Source organism: Larus michahellis, chromosome 2, assembly GCF_964199755.1.
Source record: "Larus michahellis chromosome 2, bLarMic1.1, whole genome shotgun sequence".
Taxonomy (NCBI): domain Eukaryota; kingdom Metazoa; phylum Chordata; class Aves; order Charadriiformes; family Laridae; genus Larus; species Larus michahellis.
Window position 1 is genome coordinate 127435828 of NC_133897.1, and position 14089 is coordinate 127449916.

Below are 14089 nucleotides of genomic sequence, written 5' to 3' on the forward strand. Positions count from 1 at the left end.
AACAAAACAAAACAACAAACAAACAAACAGAAAACAAAAGCAGAAAACAAATTAAGAAACAAAATCAAAGACATTAGCTTGCAAACTTAGGTAATTTAGAATTCTAGAAACAATCCAATGGCTACTTTAATTAACACATCCTCTCTGCAATCAGCTGAAGGCGTACACAAATATATACTTTTACACGGCTTAACACGGCCAACATAAAATAGATAATATAATCTGAAAGATAAATAGAGTTTAATACCTTAGTAATTTGTACTTAGAAACAAAGGCCTTGGTGCAGTCTTGTTGTGTGCACTTGTAGGGCCTCTCTCCTGTGTGAGAGTATGAGTGAACCTTTAATTTCTCAACACTGTTAAAGGCCTTGTCACACAGTTGGCAAGGAAAGTTTTTTCTTGGTTTGGTTTCACCACGCTTACGTTTCCCTGAAGGGACTTTCTGGGTATCTCTTACTTCTGACAAATCACCAGGAATGACAGTGGCCATCGCAGCCTAAACCAGGCCTTCTTGTTGGACACTTGGGAATTGCCCAACTCCACTAAATGATTTAGCTTTAGATGGCTTCTCAAGTTTCATGTGGTCGTAAAAGAAAGCAAAAGGGGACTGGAAAAAAAAAATAAGAAACAACTAGTTTGTAACTAAACTTAGATTTTGAAGTTTACTTGCTATGTGATGCTTCTGAATAAAACTTAAAAATAAAATTAGGTTCAGCTGGTCTAATGTAATACCTGCAGGTTTCTTTACACTATTTGCTGCAACTCTTAAAATGCATTGCTCAGGATGAACAGATCCACATATGCCCTGAAATCACACCTCGCAACCTTCCCCTCAGGCACCGTATGGAGAACAGCAAAGTTTCTGTCGGGTTACGGGAGGCATCAGGCAAAGAGCCTACCTACCCCGGCAGCTTTTGGCAGCTTCCGATTTCGAAGGAATTACAGCTGCGCCTGTGGTGTTCGCACAGACATCCGCACGCACGCACGCACGCACGCACGCAGGCAGGCAGGCACACGGGCATCAAAGCGAAAATCTGTAAGCCTTGAAATGTTTGAAAACCTGCGCGAAAAGGAGCGGTACCCACAGTGACAGTCTGAGGGGACAAAGCTCATGTTCTGGGGTGTACCTCCTCACCGTCATTACTGCCTCTGCTCTAGTAAAATGTACGCCCTGCCGATGATTGCTAACACCAGGTGAAATTCTCCTGTAAACTTACCCTCTGCTAACCGAGACTTGACATGTTAACAACAGAAATCCCACGAATTAGGGACAGATCGGGTAGATCAGGGTTTTTATCAGCCCGGCCCTGGAGACCCCCACCCCTCCTCATGCTACCCTGCCAAGACGTGGGGGCTGTAAGCGTCCGGATTTAGGCTGGCTGAGGATGGAGGCTCTCGGTATTGCAAACCGTGAACTAAACTGGAGGCTTTCAGCTACAGGAGGTGCGTGACGCTTGTGTCTGACCCGTGGGCGAACAGCTTTGAATTCATCATCTGGTAACATATAGTAGCAACTGGGCGCCTGCCATTATGGGGCACTCAACAGCCCTCCTTTGTAAGGAGTAGCCGACAGCCTTTCCCCCCCCCCCCCCCCCCCCCCATCATTGGTGCACAATTGCTAGTACAGATACCAAAATTCAGTGCTGCCTGTTATGGGAAGGGCCGAGCGGGAGGTCTGCGGCAACGGGGGCGAGGAGGAGGATGGCAGGAGGACGGCACTCAACACCAGCGTTTGGCAGGGCCAGAAAGCCCCCGAATTTGGCTTTTCTCTCAAAAGCAGCGATTCTCCGCCCCGGCCCCGGTGTCACGGCTGCCAGCTGCTGTCCACCACGGCCTCGTCTGGGGCAGCTGCGCGAGGGGCGGCTGGGCCAGGCGTCACGGAGGCAGCGGCCGGGCTGGGGGCTCGGCGGCCGGCCGCCCCCACAGCCCCCAGCAGCAGGGCAAGGGGAAGGCAGCAGCTGCTGGAACAGGTGGAGCCGGGCAGGGAGCACCAGGCCGCAGCTGCTCCAGCCTAACGCCGCCTCCCCGATAAACAAAACGGACTGGGTCAGGGGAGGCGGGATGGCTTGGAGGTGGCCTGGGCCCGGTCTCAGCTGTCCTCATCCCCCACCGAGGCTCAGCGGAGAGGGAGGGGGCCAACCACTCCAGAGGGGAGCAGAGAGCAGCGCTCAGGTGTGATGGCGGCAAAACTCAACGGTCCTTGCAAGAGCCCCAGCGTGGCCTCAGGAGAAAGTGAGGAGAAAGGAGAGCTTGTGTTTTTTCTCAATGCATGGCAGGACAGGAGCGGCAGGGAGGGGGAAAAGGGGATGCCCCTCTTTAACATCTGCATTTTATGAAATCGTCAGACTGAAACGTGTACACAGAGTATGTCTTTTCCTATGCCTCTTCTTCCCTCCTCCCCATAACTTTTCTCTTGTCTTTACAAAAGGAGAGAAGCACTGGAACACCAAGATGGAAATCTGCTGCCTTTCAACCCTAAAGTTCTCGAATGGCAAGTTAAACTAGACTACTTTCTTTAAGCAAGAAGTTTTGTAAGACCACCTTTACTCCCCCAAATTTTATATGGAACCACTAACCTCCTTAAAGATACCCAGTGACAGAAAAGGTGTTTCTCTAAGGACTCTTATGATTTCAGATTTGTCTTGGACTCATTCCCACTCATGGGACGAAGCTTGGAGACATCAGTTCCATGAGTGTGAACATGCACAGGTCTTCAAAGTATCAGCTTAATTTTATCTTCTTTCTCATAATCAACTATCTATTTCATAAGTGAAAAAAATGAAAGAGTTGTTTGGAGACTTGGGAGCAATAATTTTCTGCAATAAAAGTAAATGAAGACCAGTTCCAAAGACTTCAATGAAGCCACCAATGTAATCAAAAGGTGGGTCTGATTCACATCAAAGTTGTGATATATTTGTGGATTGAAAGATTTTTTTCAATATATGCCTTAATCAGAATCCGGTAATAAAATTAATTTTCCTTTCCTGTAAATTAACACACTGGTCTTCTATGCATATTGGCCTGAATATAGAATGAAATATCATTTTAGCTTAATATCTCCTGACAAATGAAGTTTGGAGGGAGAGAAAGAATAATCCAACCTGATCTACACTTACACAGGGTATTATCTATACCCCACAGGCACCTATATGAGACCCGCCACACAGAGCCCACAGTGCAGCAGTGGTGGCCCTCGCTGCGTGGCTACTGCACCTACAGGCTCAATGGGGTAAGAAAGGGCTACGACCCATTTTGCCTCCCTGCCAAATCCACGCCTAGCCTGAGACAGGGCAGGCAGCATTACTGGTGAAGGGCAAGGGAACTGCCTCCACAGTCCGCTGCAGGGGAGTGTGGTTAATTTGGTCATGCTGGGTCCAGGGCTCAGCAGCAAGTGGCCTCTGTGGCCAGCCGGTGACAAGGGAAGCGGGCACAGCTGGCAGGATACAGGGAGAGAGGATGAGCTGCTGCAGGGGGGGACAACAGGCAGAACCAGGATAGGGCTGTGGGGCCAGGGAACGCAGCATAGGGGTTGGGAATATCTAAGGACACAAGGATAGGGGTGAGCTGGTAATTCTGGGGGCAGGTGGGGGGAGGAACTGAACATGCATCAAGCTGGGGAGATGCAGGATATTAGGCCATGCAGAAGGGTAATATGCAAGGTCTGATGTGAGGCCAAAAGCAGTGTTTGTTATGGAACAGCATATGAGGCTTAACTGTTAAATTAACAACTCTGACAACTTCTCACTCCTTTTCTTGATGCAAAGATCACGCAACAGGCTGAAGGCCATCCTATATTCAGGCCAATATAACACCGTTACCTTCTCCAAAACTTCAGGTAACCTACTTGCTGTACCAGAGTGACTCAGAACATTCACATGGATGAAGAATTCAGGTTTTGTTCTTCTATGAAACTAATTAAGCTGACTTTGAACTGTGTTTAAGTGTCCTCAAAAATGCATCATCAGAACAAATATAGTGTGGATCCAATCTTTGACAATGACAGAGTTTTATTAAAAAACATGTACGCACTATTATCTCAGTACCATTTCTCAACAGATGAGGCAATTAAGAACTTCAGTATTGATCTCTGAATAGATATAACCACTTTCTTTTTTTCTTGTGGATATATAGACTGAGCAATGGAGATAAAACTTAAAAAAACACTGATCCTCAAATATTACACTTTCCAAAGACCAGCTGAAAGAATTTTATGAGTAATACTGCCTGTTTGTGTCTCAACATATTATCACTTAAAATCCTCATTCTTACTGGTGCTTTCACAACTGCAGGATGAATGATTATATGTATCAAATATAACAAACACATTACACAAAAGCTCATATATACTACTATTTTAAAAGAAGCATATACTTAAAGTAGGATTAAAGCAGCCTCTGTTCAATGCACACCTGATGTTTGCCCACTAAAGTCCTCAGATTTTGGTCTTAACCAGTTCCGCTGACTCTTCTTGGAGGAAACCAGAATCCAGTACTTCCCATTTTTACTGGTCTGAAAAACAAAAGGAAGAACGGACTAGACTCCAGCGAAAGTAGTATATTCAGAAAGGCTGGGATGCGGCAAGACCAGGGGTTGGAAAGAATCGGAAAGGCAAAGTTAAAAGGGATAGATCCAACCCATGCACAGAACATTATGTACTGTTAATTATAAACTGTAGGAATCAATCGTTCTTGCATTATCAGTAGCAATTATACACTTCAATTTGCAGTATACTTACATCGTTTCACCTAACGCTACGCTGGACAGTAACATATAAAGAGATAAAATTAGACAAAAGCAAAGGAGTTTTCAATACAGTTAAAAACAAAACAAAAAAATCCACAGACCACAAATAATTTAGAAATAACAGCGAAACATGTAAAATGCTGGGCCCAGACTTGGGTTTCTTACTCAGAAAGGACTGAATAAGAGAAGATTTCTGGATTAGGCCCAACTTTACTAGAACCTAATGCCTTCATTCAGCTTAATTATACAGGAAATAGCAGCTTAAAAGGTCACCTGCAAAGGAAAATAAAATTAATTTAAAAAAAATAATAGCACCTCTTAACGATGTACATGCTACAGGTAAGTCCCAATAGAGGGCAAGTCTAGGTGTGCCTGAGCAAATCCAGAGGGCCCTTCTGGAATTTCCCTTCTATCTCCCTTTTCCCTTGCCACCATTCCTTTTGTAAATTTGCAGCACGTCTTCCTTTTCTTGCTAGAAGGCCTCCTGGATGACACAGGTATACACGGAAAACATGTTCAATGCCTCATTGTAACGGGGAGGTTTATCCCCGCCAACTCTTCCGGATGTGTAAGGGCGAAGCCCTATACATTGCACATACCCCACGTGGCAGAACAGACTGAAGATATTTGGCAGGAAGCCCCAGAGTAATGTAATATTTCCCCCCACACAAACCATTTTCCCTTCTCACTTCCCATTCACTCCAGTAAAATATTCTTCCTTTCGGTACCAAGTTCAGCTTCGCACAGCCCCAGCCTCCTCTGCTGGTAAGCACGAATGTTAGCAAACCGGCGTCCTTGAACACCTATTAAAGGCAAAAGTGCTTCAGAGCAACCGACAGAAGCTCTCCGACAGCTGAGAAACATTTGTTTGTGGTTTCGTACATACAGGCAGGAGGTAGAAACAGCTCCGGTACCCAAAGAAAAAGTGAAAGCTTTGCTTTCAACTAATGAGGGAAAGAGGGGACACAACCCTCACCACCTCTTTTGGAGGTCCCCAAATCACCTTGTTTCGGGGATAAAATGCTGACGACTCTTCTCTCCCTCTCCCAGCCAGACCCTTATAAATTAGCTATCCTGCAATGCTTAGCTCAGCATCTTCCGCTATTGTAGCAGAAAGGAAGAGCTTCATTATCCAGATGTTTCTACTAACGTAGCTCACAATAAGCAGACAATATTTAAGCCAGCCACATAAAGGTAACAGACTAAGTCCTCATGCACTTCATCCCTCCACCATTGCTATTTACAGACTATTTCCTGTTCCAATAAAAAAACCCCCAAATTCTACCCCAAAAATATTATAATGCCCTCTCAACAGTATTCAACTTTTTCTCTTAAATGCTTATGGTACTCAATTCTCACTACACATCTAAAGTCACTCTAGCAAAAAGCACGTGCCTTCAGAGATGGGTCATTAGAGGCATGGAAAGACTATTTTATCAGGGGAAACTGAAGCAACTGCAACAAGTAAATAAGCAAGATAAACACCAGATGTACTTAAAATGCTGAAGGGAATGAAGGAGGAAGGTCAGGTACTCTTATTCATTACCTTATGAATATTGCAATATCACAATGCAGTGGATCCAGATGAGGGCAATGCTGTACCTACACTTAGCTGGGATCTTAATTTCTACAAGACCATTATTAAGCAAAGAGCTTAACAACATACACACAAAAGGGGATAACTCTGTATGAATAATGAAAACATCTGCTACATTTGACAGGATTAAGTGAAACAGAAAATAAAAAAATTTCTATGCTTTGCAACAATAAGTTACCTACTAGATAAAAGACTTTTCCTTATGCACACAATACAAAAGTTGTCCATGATAATGCTGATCTTTAGATGACCTTTCTCAGGAGTTTTTGGTGCTAGAAAATCTCTGAGGCAGAATACTGGACAAAGATGTACCATTCTTCTCGTAACAGCTTATAGTTACAATGTCGTTAAGTTTTCTTCTCAACTAGATGAGTTAGGAACAATTTTTAATGAGCAACAAAGCTCAAATTATTCTCCATACGAAGTTGAGAAGCATCACACTGCAAAAAGCATTGTCACATGCACATGCCCCAAACCCACTTGGGAACTAGTAACAAAATACGACTTCTGTAATTTGTCAGATTATGATTGTTAGAATTTTTCAGATCTTCCAGTATTTGTGAGGCACTAATTTTGCTAACTCTCCAAACACCCTGATAATTCCAGGTTACACAATATCTGAATTTCTACCATCTAAGGAGTCAAAGGAAAAAAAAAGAAAAAAAAAGAGCCCCCAGACCCTAAGCTAAATCATTTATTCCTGGTTTTACCATTAAAAAAGAGTAACATACTTTTTTTCAAAACTCACAGTTCATCTTTAAAAATCTGAAAAAATAGCTGCACTTGAAAATGTTTTAAAACGTTATTTGATATCTAAACTAAAAGGATAATGAAGACATTACACGAATACAACCAATAATCCTCCTCCTGACTTGCATTTCTTACTTTTCTTAAGAGTGTCCAAGCACAGTAAAGGAAAACACCAGTTTCATGGTTATTTTCTTTTAAAACAAGAGAGCAGTAATGAGAATACAGCATTGAGAACACAGTATCTGTCATTGCAGCTTGTATACAGCACAGTGAATCTAACTCCAGTTCCTGAAATTGATCAGTTTTAAACCAGAGGAAGGGTCCTAGAAACATCAGAATCATAGTAACAGAGGAATTAATTAAGGATTTAATAGTATTACAGAGTCACCCTGGGTTTTAAATATTTGTTTAAGGAAACAAAATGAGAAGCGGTTACTTACCTTATGGAAAGTGCAATTCTTTAAGAAGTGCTGTCCACACAGCAGATTCCAGGTGAGCACGCACTCACATGAACAGGATCAAGTTCTCTGAAGAGAGTAATGTCCATCCTGGTTGTGCCTGTGACCCCTCCTAACCTCTACTGGCAGCGGTGTAAGGCAGAGGTCTCCCGAACTGTGCCACACACACCATCGCACCACCCAATGCCACCTGCAGCAATGGCAGCTCCCAGCTCTGCTCCTCACTCACCCTGTGGGGCAAAAGCCATTACGTGTGCCACTGCCATCAACGTGCTGCCTTGGGAAGCGGCAACCTCCCTCTTCAGTGGCCGCTGCAGCCCCGCCGCCCCCAAACCCATGCTCCCGTCTCGGGGTTTGAGATGCTGATGTGGAGGAGCTGGCACGGTTTGCTGTGGCTGGTGAAAGGGAGCAGGGCCATGGGAGAGAAATATGTGGACAAGAGCTGATGTCCTAGCTGGGAGCGCAGTCTGAGGATGGGAAAGGTGAAACACAGGCTGGCACCCTGGTTTGGGGGGGAGGATGAACACGTGCAGCCCAAGGAAGCCAGGAGTCGCTGCTGCTGCTCAGGGTGGTAATGGAGCAAACTAAGCTCAGGATGCCCCTGTCTAACGTCTCTCAGGTTGTCACCAGTAAAGACTCCTTCAGAGCGAAGGACAAGAGATCTCTTGTGGTCCCTCGATGGAGAAGGTGCCTGGAAGAGCCACAATTACTATAGTATAAAGTCACCATTTTTCTTCTTTCCTGTATCTTTTTTAGTCACCTGACTAAAAAACTACTGACAGAGGAAACCTGCTGTGTCCGAGCAGTCAGGGATAGCAGGGGGAGCTGCGCTGCCGGAAGCATCAGGAAGAGACAGTCAACGCGGGCACTTAACTGTGGCTCAAAGAGCCAAAGTGACAGTCAGCCAGCACCTCCACTACAGAGAACCGAACTACAAATCTCACCACACCTGGCCTGCTCAGCCGGGGCTGTTAAAATTCCACAGATGTTGCCAGAGCTCCTGAAGATCCCTGGGTTAAGGCAACCAAAGAAAGAGCATCACTTCGCCTCCTCCTGCTTTCCTTGTGCTGTGGGCTTACGCAGCAGCCTCTCGCTCGGCAGTTCAGTTTGTGGAGGTGTAGATTTAACCCTCCTTCCCTCAGACACCTCTGCTGGGACGGTTGTTGGAAGGGCCTGAGGGTGCAAGTGGCAAAGTGCCTGCACCGCTCCAGGACAGCACACTGGGACCTGCAGCCCTGCAAGGCTCAGACATCCTTCCTGGATCATTAAGGATCAACGTGCCAGCTGCACACTTGCACTGACCTCGGAGTGAGCGGTACATCTGACTGACTTTGTAGAAAAATGCCAGACGTTTTGCAGCAGAAGACTCACCTCAGAGTAGCTGCAGGTAGCAGAAGGTCCAGCTGCCAACCCTCTTATGGAGAATTAACCTTCAGAAAGGGAGCATCTCGGCTGGAGAAATTGATCCCACCAATGGAAATAATCAAGCAGGTAAGAAAAATCCATGCTTAACTGGCAAAGATGTTGAAGTATTGATGACTGTTCACCTTTGATGTCTGTGTTTAGAAGGAAAATCCTGCCTTTGGTAGGAAGATGCCGATTCTCTCACATTTGTTCTTGGCTGGACAGGGCTGGAGGGGGAAGGGGACAACAAAGGAAGGTGTCTCTCTGTGGCCCGAGTTCTCCTACATCTGGAAGCTCAGGCTGAAGCTTTGATGCTGGAGGACAAGAAGGGGGAAGAATGGGCATTGCTGTGGTGAGGCTGTTAACCAGAAGGTGGGGGTTTGACCAGGGAGCCTGCCTAGGCCAGGAGCGGCTCGTGCCTGCACTTTCATGAAGTGATCCTTCATTTAATTTTCTGCCTGTTTTATTGTGTAATTTGAAAGAGATTTGATCAGCAAGAAACATGTATGCACATGTTTCTCCCCTAAGCAAAGAAGACACCTGGCACGACTGTCTATAAACACGGCACTGCCAAATGGCAGGAGGGACAGATCTCAATCCCCTGGAGCTCTGCCTCCAGCCACTGTGGCCTTTCCTATGGCAGGCAGCGAGAAGATGACAGCCAACAGGTACACTTACCTGACAACAGCCGGGAATCGACTGGGGTTTTACAGCTCCTGCTCTCTCACAAGCTGATGGAGAGATGTGAAAAGACAAAGGGGTCCACACCGAGGGCCCAGAGGAGACGAGATGGCATTGAGAGGCAGGTGAAGCCACTTGGCCTTTCGCAGTTTTGGACACCAGTTATTGTAAATAACCATTCAAAGATGTAGGCACTGGCCCTACTGTAGTGTTCCACGTAAGGGGAGCACACACACATATGCAAACTAATCACAAAAGAACAGATACTTTGTTTTTTTGGTTGGGTTGTGGTTTTGTTTTTGTTTTAATATATACAAGGCTGTATTTATCTTGAACTTCAGGACTTCTCCTTATAGCAGGCAGCTAAGTTCAGAGAAATCCTTCTCCACGGATTCAAGCTCTAGCCTAGAAGTATAGAGGGGTGGCCAAGGGAATGCAGTAGGAGAGCAGCGAGAGCACCCACAGGCTGGAGGAAGATACAACCAAATCCAAGCATGCAGCAGGAGAACTGCCAGGGAAAGCTGCTGCAGGAAAACAGAATGATGTGGGCAAAACAGTGAACATATCTATCCAGCGATCTGAGGTATAAACATAAGAATGACTTAGAGATAATAACACATAAGATTTTACCCCTCAGGGAAACAGCCTAACATCTAGAACATAATGAAATAACATAAGCACTGAAAACTAAAACCAGGCACCCATTGTAGTCTACAGTTAGTGACAGCACATTACTAGTATCTACTGTACGCAGAATAATGATTATGCTGCAAAGAATATTATACAGAAGGTAGAAAAATACAAGAGTTAAGATATTTCATCAATTCAAAATTTTAACAAAGTCTCTGTGCTTTTTTGGTTGGTGGTTTGTTTTTTTTTTTTAAACATCCACAAAACAGAGAAACTTACTGAAAGTGCATAGAGTCGAGCAGGAAAAACCCCTGGTCCTTTCAAACTAGTGTGAATATGGGTAGCAAGGGGAACAAATGCACTAAAATTATTAAACCCATTTCTTTTCTTCTGGGCAGTAAATATACAGATTCCACTAGTGAACATCTATTAAATATACATACCTTTTAGAAATTAATAAAGCAAGCATTTGGAGGAAAAAACAACTAGGTTGCTGTGGGACAGTAGCCATCATACAAAAATAGGTATTTATATAGATTTGACTATTAAATACAGCATGTTGGTTTTTTTCATGATCATAAGACTATTTGCAATTCTTGAAAGCTGTACTACAGTGTTGAAATTTGGACAACCAGATTTTTAATTTTAGAAAATAAGTCATTCTTATAATATGCTACACTAGAAAGAGTATTACATAACCTTTTTCAGAATATAGAAGAAAAACTCTATCATGCCAGTCTTTTTTTTTTTTTTCTTTTTAAGTTCTGGAAAAGTAGAACATGAGCTTACCAACATTTATTTTATCATGACCTAATAGTCTGTAATTTAAAGGAAAAAAAAAATCACAATACTATCCAGCATCTCTTTGTGGGCTCTTATTATTTCAAATTACTTAGGTCCACTTCAAATCTTGAGGGCTCACTTTTGGTTACTAAATGTTCCAAAGGGTTCCTGATTATATACTAAATTAAAGGAAACAAGAGCTGCCCAGAGTTAACCCATCTGATGATTGTGGTTTTATGGGCTTTTTAAGAATCTCTATGGCACTGCATAGATGTTTTTCTAAAAACTTTGGAGAGGCTGTGATACAAATAACGTTGATACTATAATTACTGTTAGAACGTTAAAAACCTGCAAAAGTGCTTTCATGTATTTTGGAATCACACCACCGCCACCACACCCTTGCCAAGAATAATCTGCATCCATTTTTAAAGTGATGATGCTTCTGTGAAAGCAAACTTTGGTTACTATTTAATCTGCATATAAGACCATGTCATTTTTTTAATAAAATCAAAAGCAAATCCTGTATATGTACAAGTAAACACAAACACACATCCTAAAGGTGCTCATAAGATCATACACCAATATGATCAAGAAGTAATTGATGTTTGTAAGGAACTTTGTTTTCCTTTGTCCCAAGACATCTTAAAATGAGACTAGGTGGGCAGGCTAGATTAATGGTACATCTAGGCCAGTATTCTGCCTCCAGTAATAGCCAAAAGTACAGAACAGGTCACGAACATGTGATATTTCTCACTGATGCTCTTCTGACCTCCAACTTCATTGATGTCAGGGACTTCCTGAGCCATATGTGGTTTCTGTTATTTTAGCAACTTTCAGCACATCACCCTTCCAAGCAATAGTCCACACTCCCCCTGAAAACCTTATCAATTTCTAATATCTACAGCACACCTTCAAAAAGTCATCCCACAGGTCTTTCCACTACTGATTTTATGAAGAACCTCTTCCTTTTGAGGGCTCTGAATCTGCCTTCCTTCCTAACTGTGTATGTTCTTGTTTTGAAAGGCAGTGGTTAGTCTGCCTCTTCCTTCCTCTGCAGATGTCCATAACATTGCCTTCAATTAATTCCTTTCCCAGACCACAGTCCCAGGTTATAGAAGTGTTCTAGGAAGAACGTGGAAGGCACCCCACGTAGCTCATCATCCTTGCTGACCTTTTCTAAGCCTCTTCCACTTCTAATAAATCCTTTCTGAGATGAAGGCTCCAGAAGTGCACACAGCACTCAGGAGGCAACCGAACCACACACTCCTGTAATGACATTCTCAATTTTATTCTATATTTATTTCCTCTGACATTTGGGTTGTATTTGGTGACCAATGAGCTCATGATCTCACAGAATCACCAGTCACAATCCCCAAATCTTACTCCTCAATGGAGTAAGATTACTCTTACTCCTCAATGGAGTAAGATTACTCTTACTCCTCAATGGAGTAAGATTACTCTTACTCCTCAATGGAGTAAGATTACTCTTACTCCTCAATGGAGTAAGATTACTCTTACTCAGTTCAAACCCAGAATCCTTTGTTATCCTCATTTATCTACACTGAATTTCATGACCCATTTTGTTGCACAGTCCTCAGCACTTTAATGTCCTTCTACTGTTCTCCACACCTGGCTCTCTTCTTCATAGCAAACTTGCTCACACAATTGCTCATCCCCTTACTGATACCATTTATGACTGTGTTGAACAGCTCAGATCTCTGGGGAACGTAACTGGGACCCTCCCAAAACTGAGAATTGACCTTCTACTTCTACCCTTTGATCCTACCTTTTAATCTGTCATTTACTTGTGCAAAGACCTTCCCTCTTACATTATGGCTCCTTAGTTTCCTTAAAAATGCCCTCCTGATAAAGTTCACTTTGATTTTTGAACCAAAACATCTTCAGTTCTTGCTGATGCCTCTAAAAAACTCCAACTCCCTAAGACAGGACTCTTACAAATGCTGCTTTGACTCTTCCCAAATAATCATACCTACCCTGCTGGAGACCAAGTCTGTGCTTTATTATAGCATCTACCAAAATTGCCGCAGACAGATTTCAGATTTGCCTGGTGCAGGCCTGCCTGGTCCAGACCACCCCTGAAACCATGATTTTACATACTTACATTTCAGATGATTTTTTCTACACCTGAATACTTTAGGATGTACCATTTAAACAAGAAAATCAGGTTGCAGAGCACAACTAGACAGGATAGGAAGTTACAAGTTTTTCTTTTTTGAGACAGTCATCTAACCTGAATCGTAATGCAAGATGTTTTTAACAGTTTCAGTAATGGGTCAAGTAAAAGGGTTTCTGGAGCTCCAGTCTGCCAGCTGGAAATCACAATGACATCGGTGGAATTCAAGATGAACTCCACTTGCATACATCACCACACAACACAATCCTGTGCAGGTAGTGATCGGTCAGAGAAAGACGGTCTGAACTGGAACAACACAGAAAAAAGCAGCCACCAGTCACTCCACTTTGTGCTGTGCTCCTCATTGAAGAAGAAAAAGTAAACCTCACCAAAGAGCTCAGTAATTTCACTTAAAGGTCTGCTAGGCAGACAGCACAAAGGAACTGGCTGTGCTGGAGAAATTAACAGGATGCCAGAAGGCCGGGACAGGTTTTAAATAGCAAAGTCTGTAAAATAAGGATGGACTAGAAGTCAGAAAACATGGGACTACAGTAATCCAACCAGTGATTCATCGTTTGGGCTTGGAAAAATCCTCTACCATACCTCAATTTTTGTCAAGGAAAAGGAAAAGGATAATACTTACCCACCTGGCCAATTTAAGCTTAACTAAGATGGGGAAGGTGGTGTTCTTTGGAAAAAAAAAATTGTACTACCACATAGAAGCTGCAAGGACTGTACTAGGACAAGACCCTTCACAGAACTGACGTTTCCCTCATGAGGTTGGGTTAGATGGTTGGGAAGCTCACATCTGGGACAAAATGACAACTCGTGAAGGACTGAAATAAAGTCCCCAGTACACACACCGAATCCTGTGTGTAGATGGTAACCACACAGTATTCCAAAGAACATA

General features: G+C 43.5%; 1 protein-coding gene across 4 annotated transcripts in view; it reads right to left on the reverse strand.

The window, feature by feature from the left end:
- PLAG1 (PLAG1 zinc finger) overlaps positions 1-14089 on the reverse strand; it is a 52077-nt gene that overhangs the window by 6569 nt on the left and 31419 nt on the right. For 3 of the 4 annotated variants that reach the window (XM_074577055.1, XM_074577057.1, XM_074577056.1), the window contains 2 exons: positions 4409-4508; positions 248-606 (listed from right to left, as the gene is read on the reverse strand). In XM_074577055.1, coding sequence (XP_074433156.1) covers positions 248-489 — 242 coding nt within the window. In that variant the 5' untranslated portion in view covers positions 490-606; positions 4409-4508. The remainder of the gene's footprint in view (positions 1-247; positions 607-4408; positions 4509-14089) is intronic. The other variant, XM_074577058.1, reaches the window with a different exon arrangement.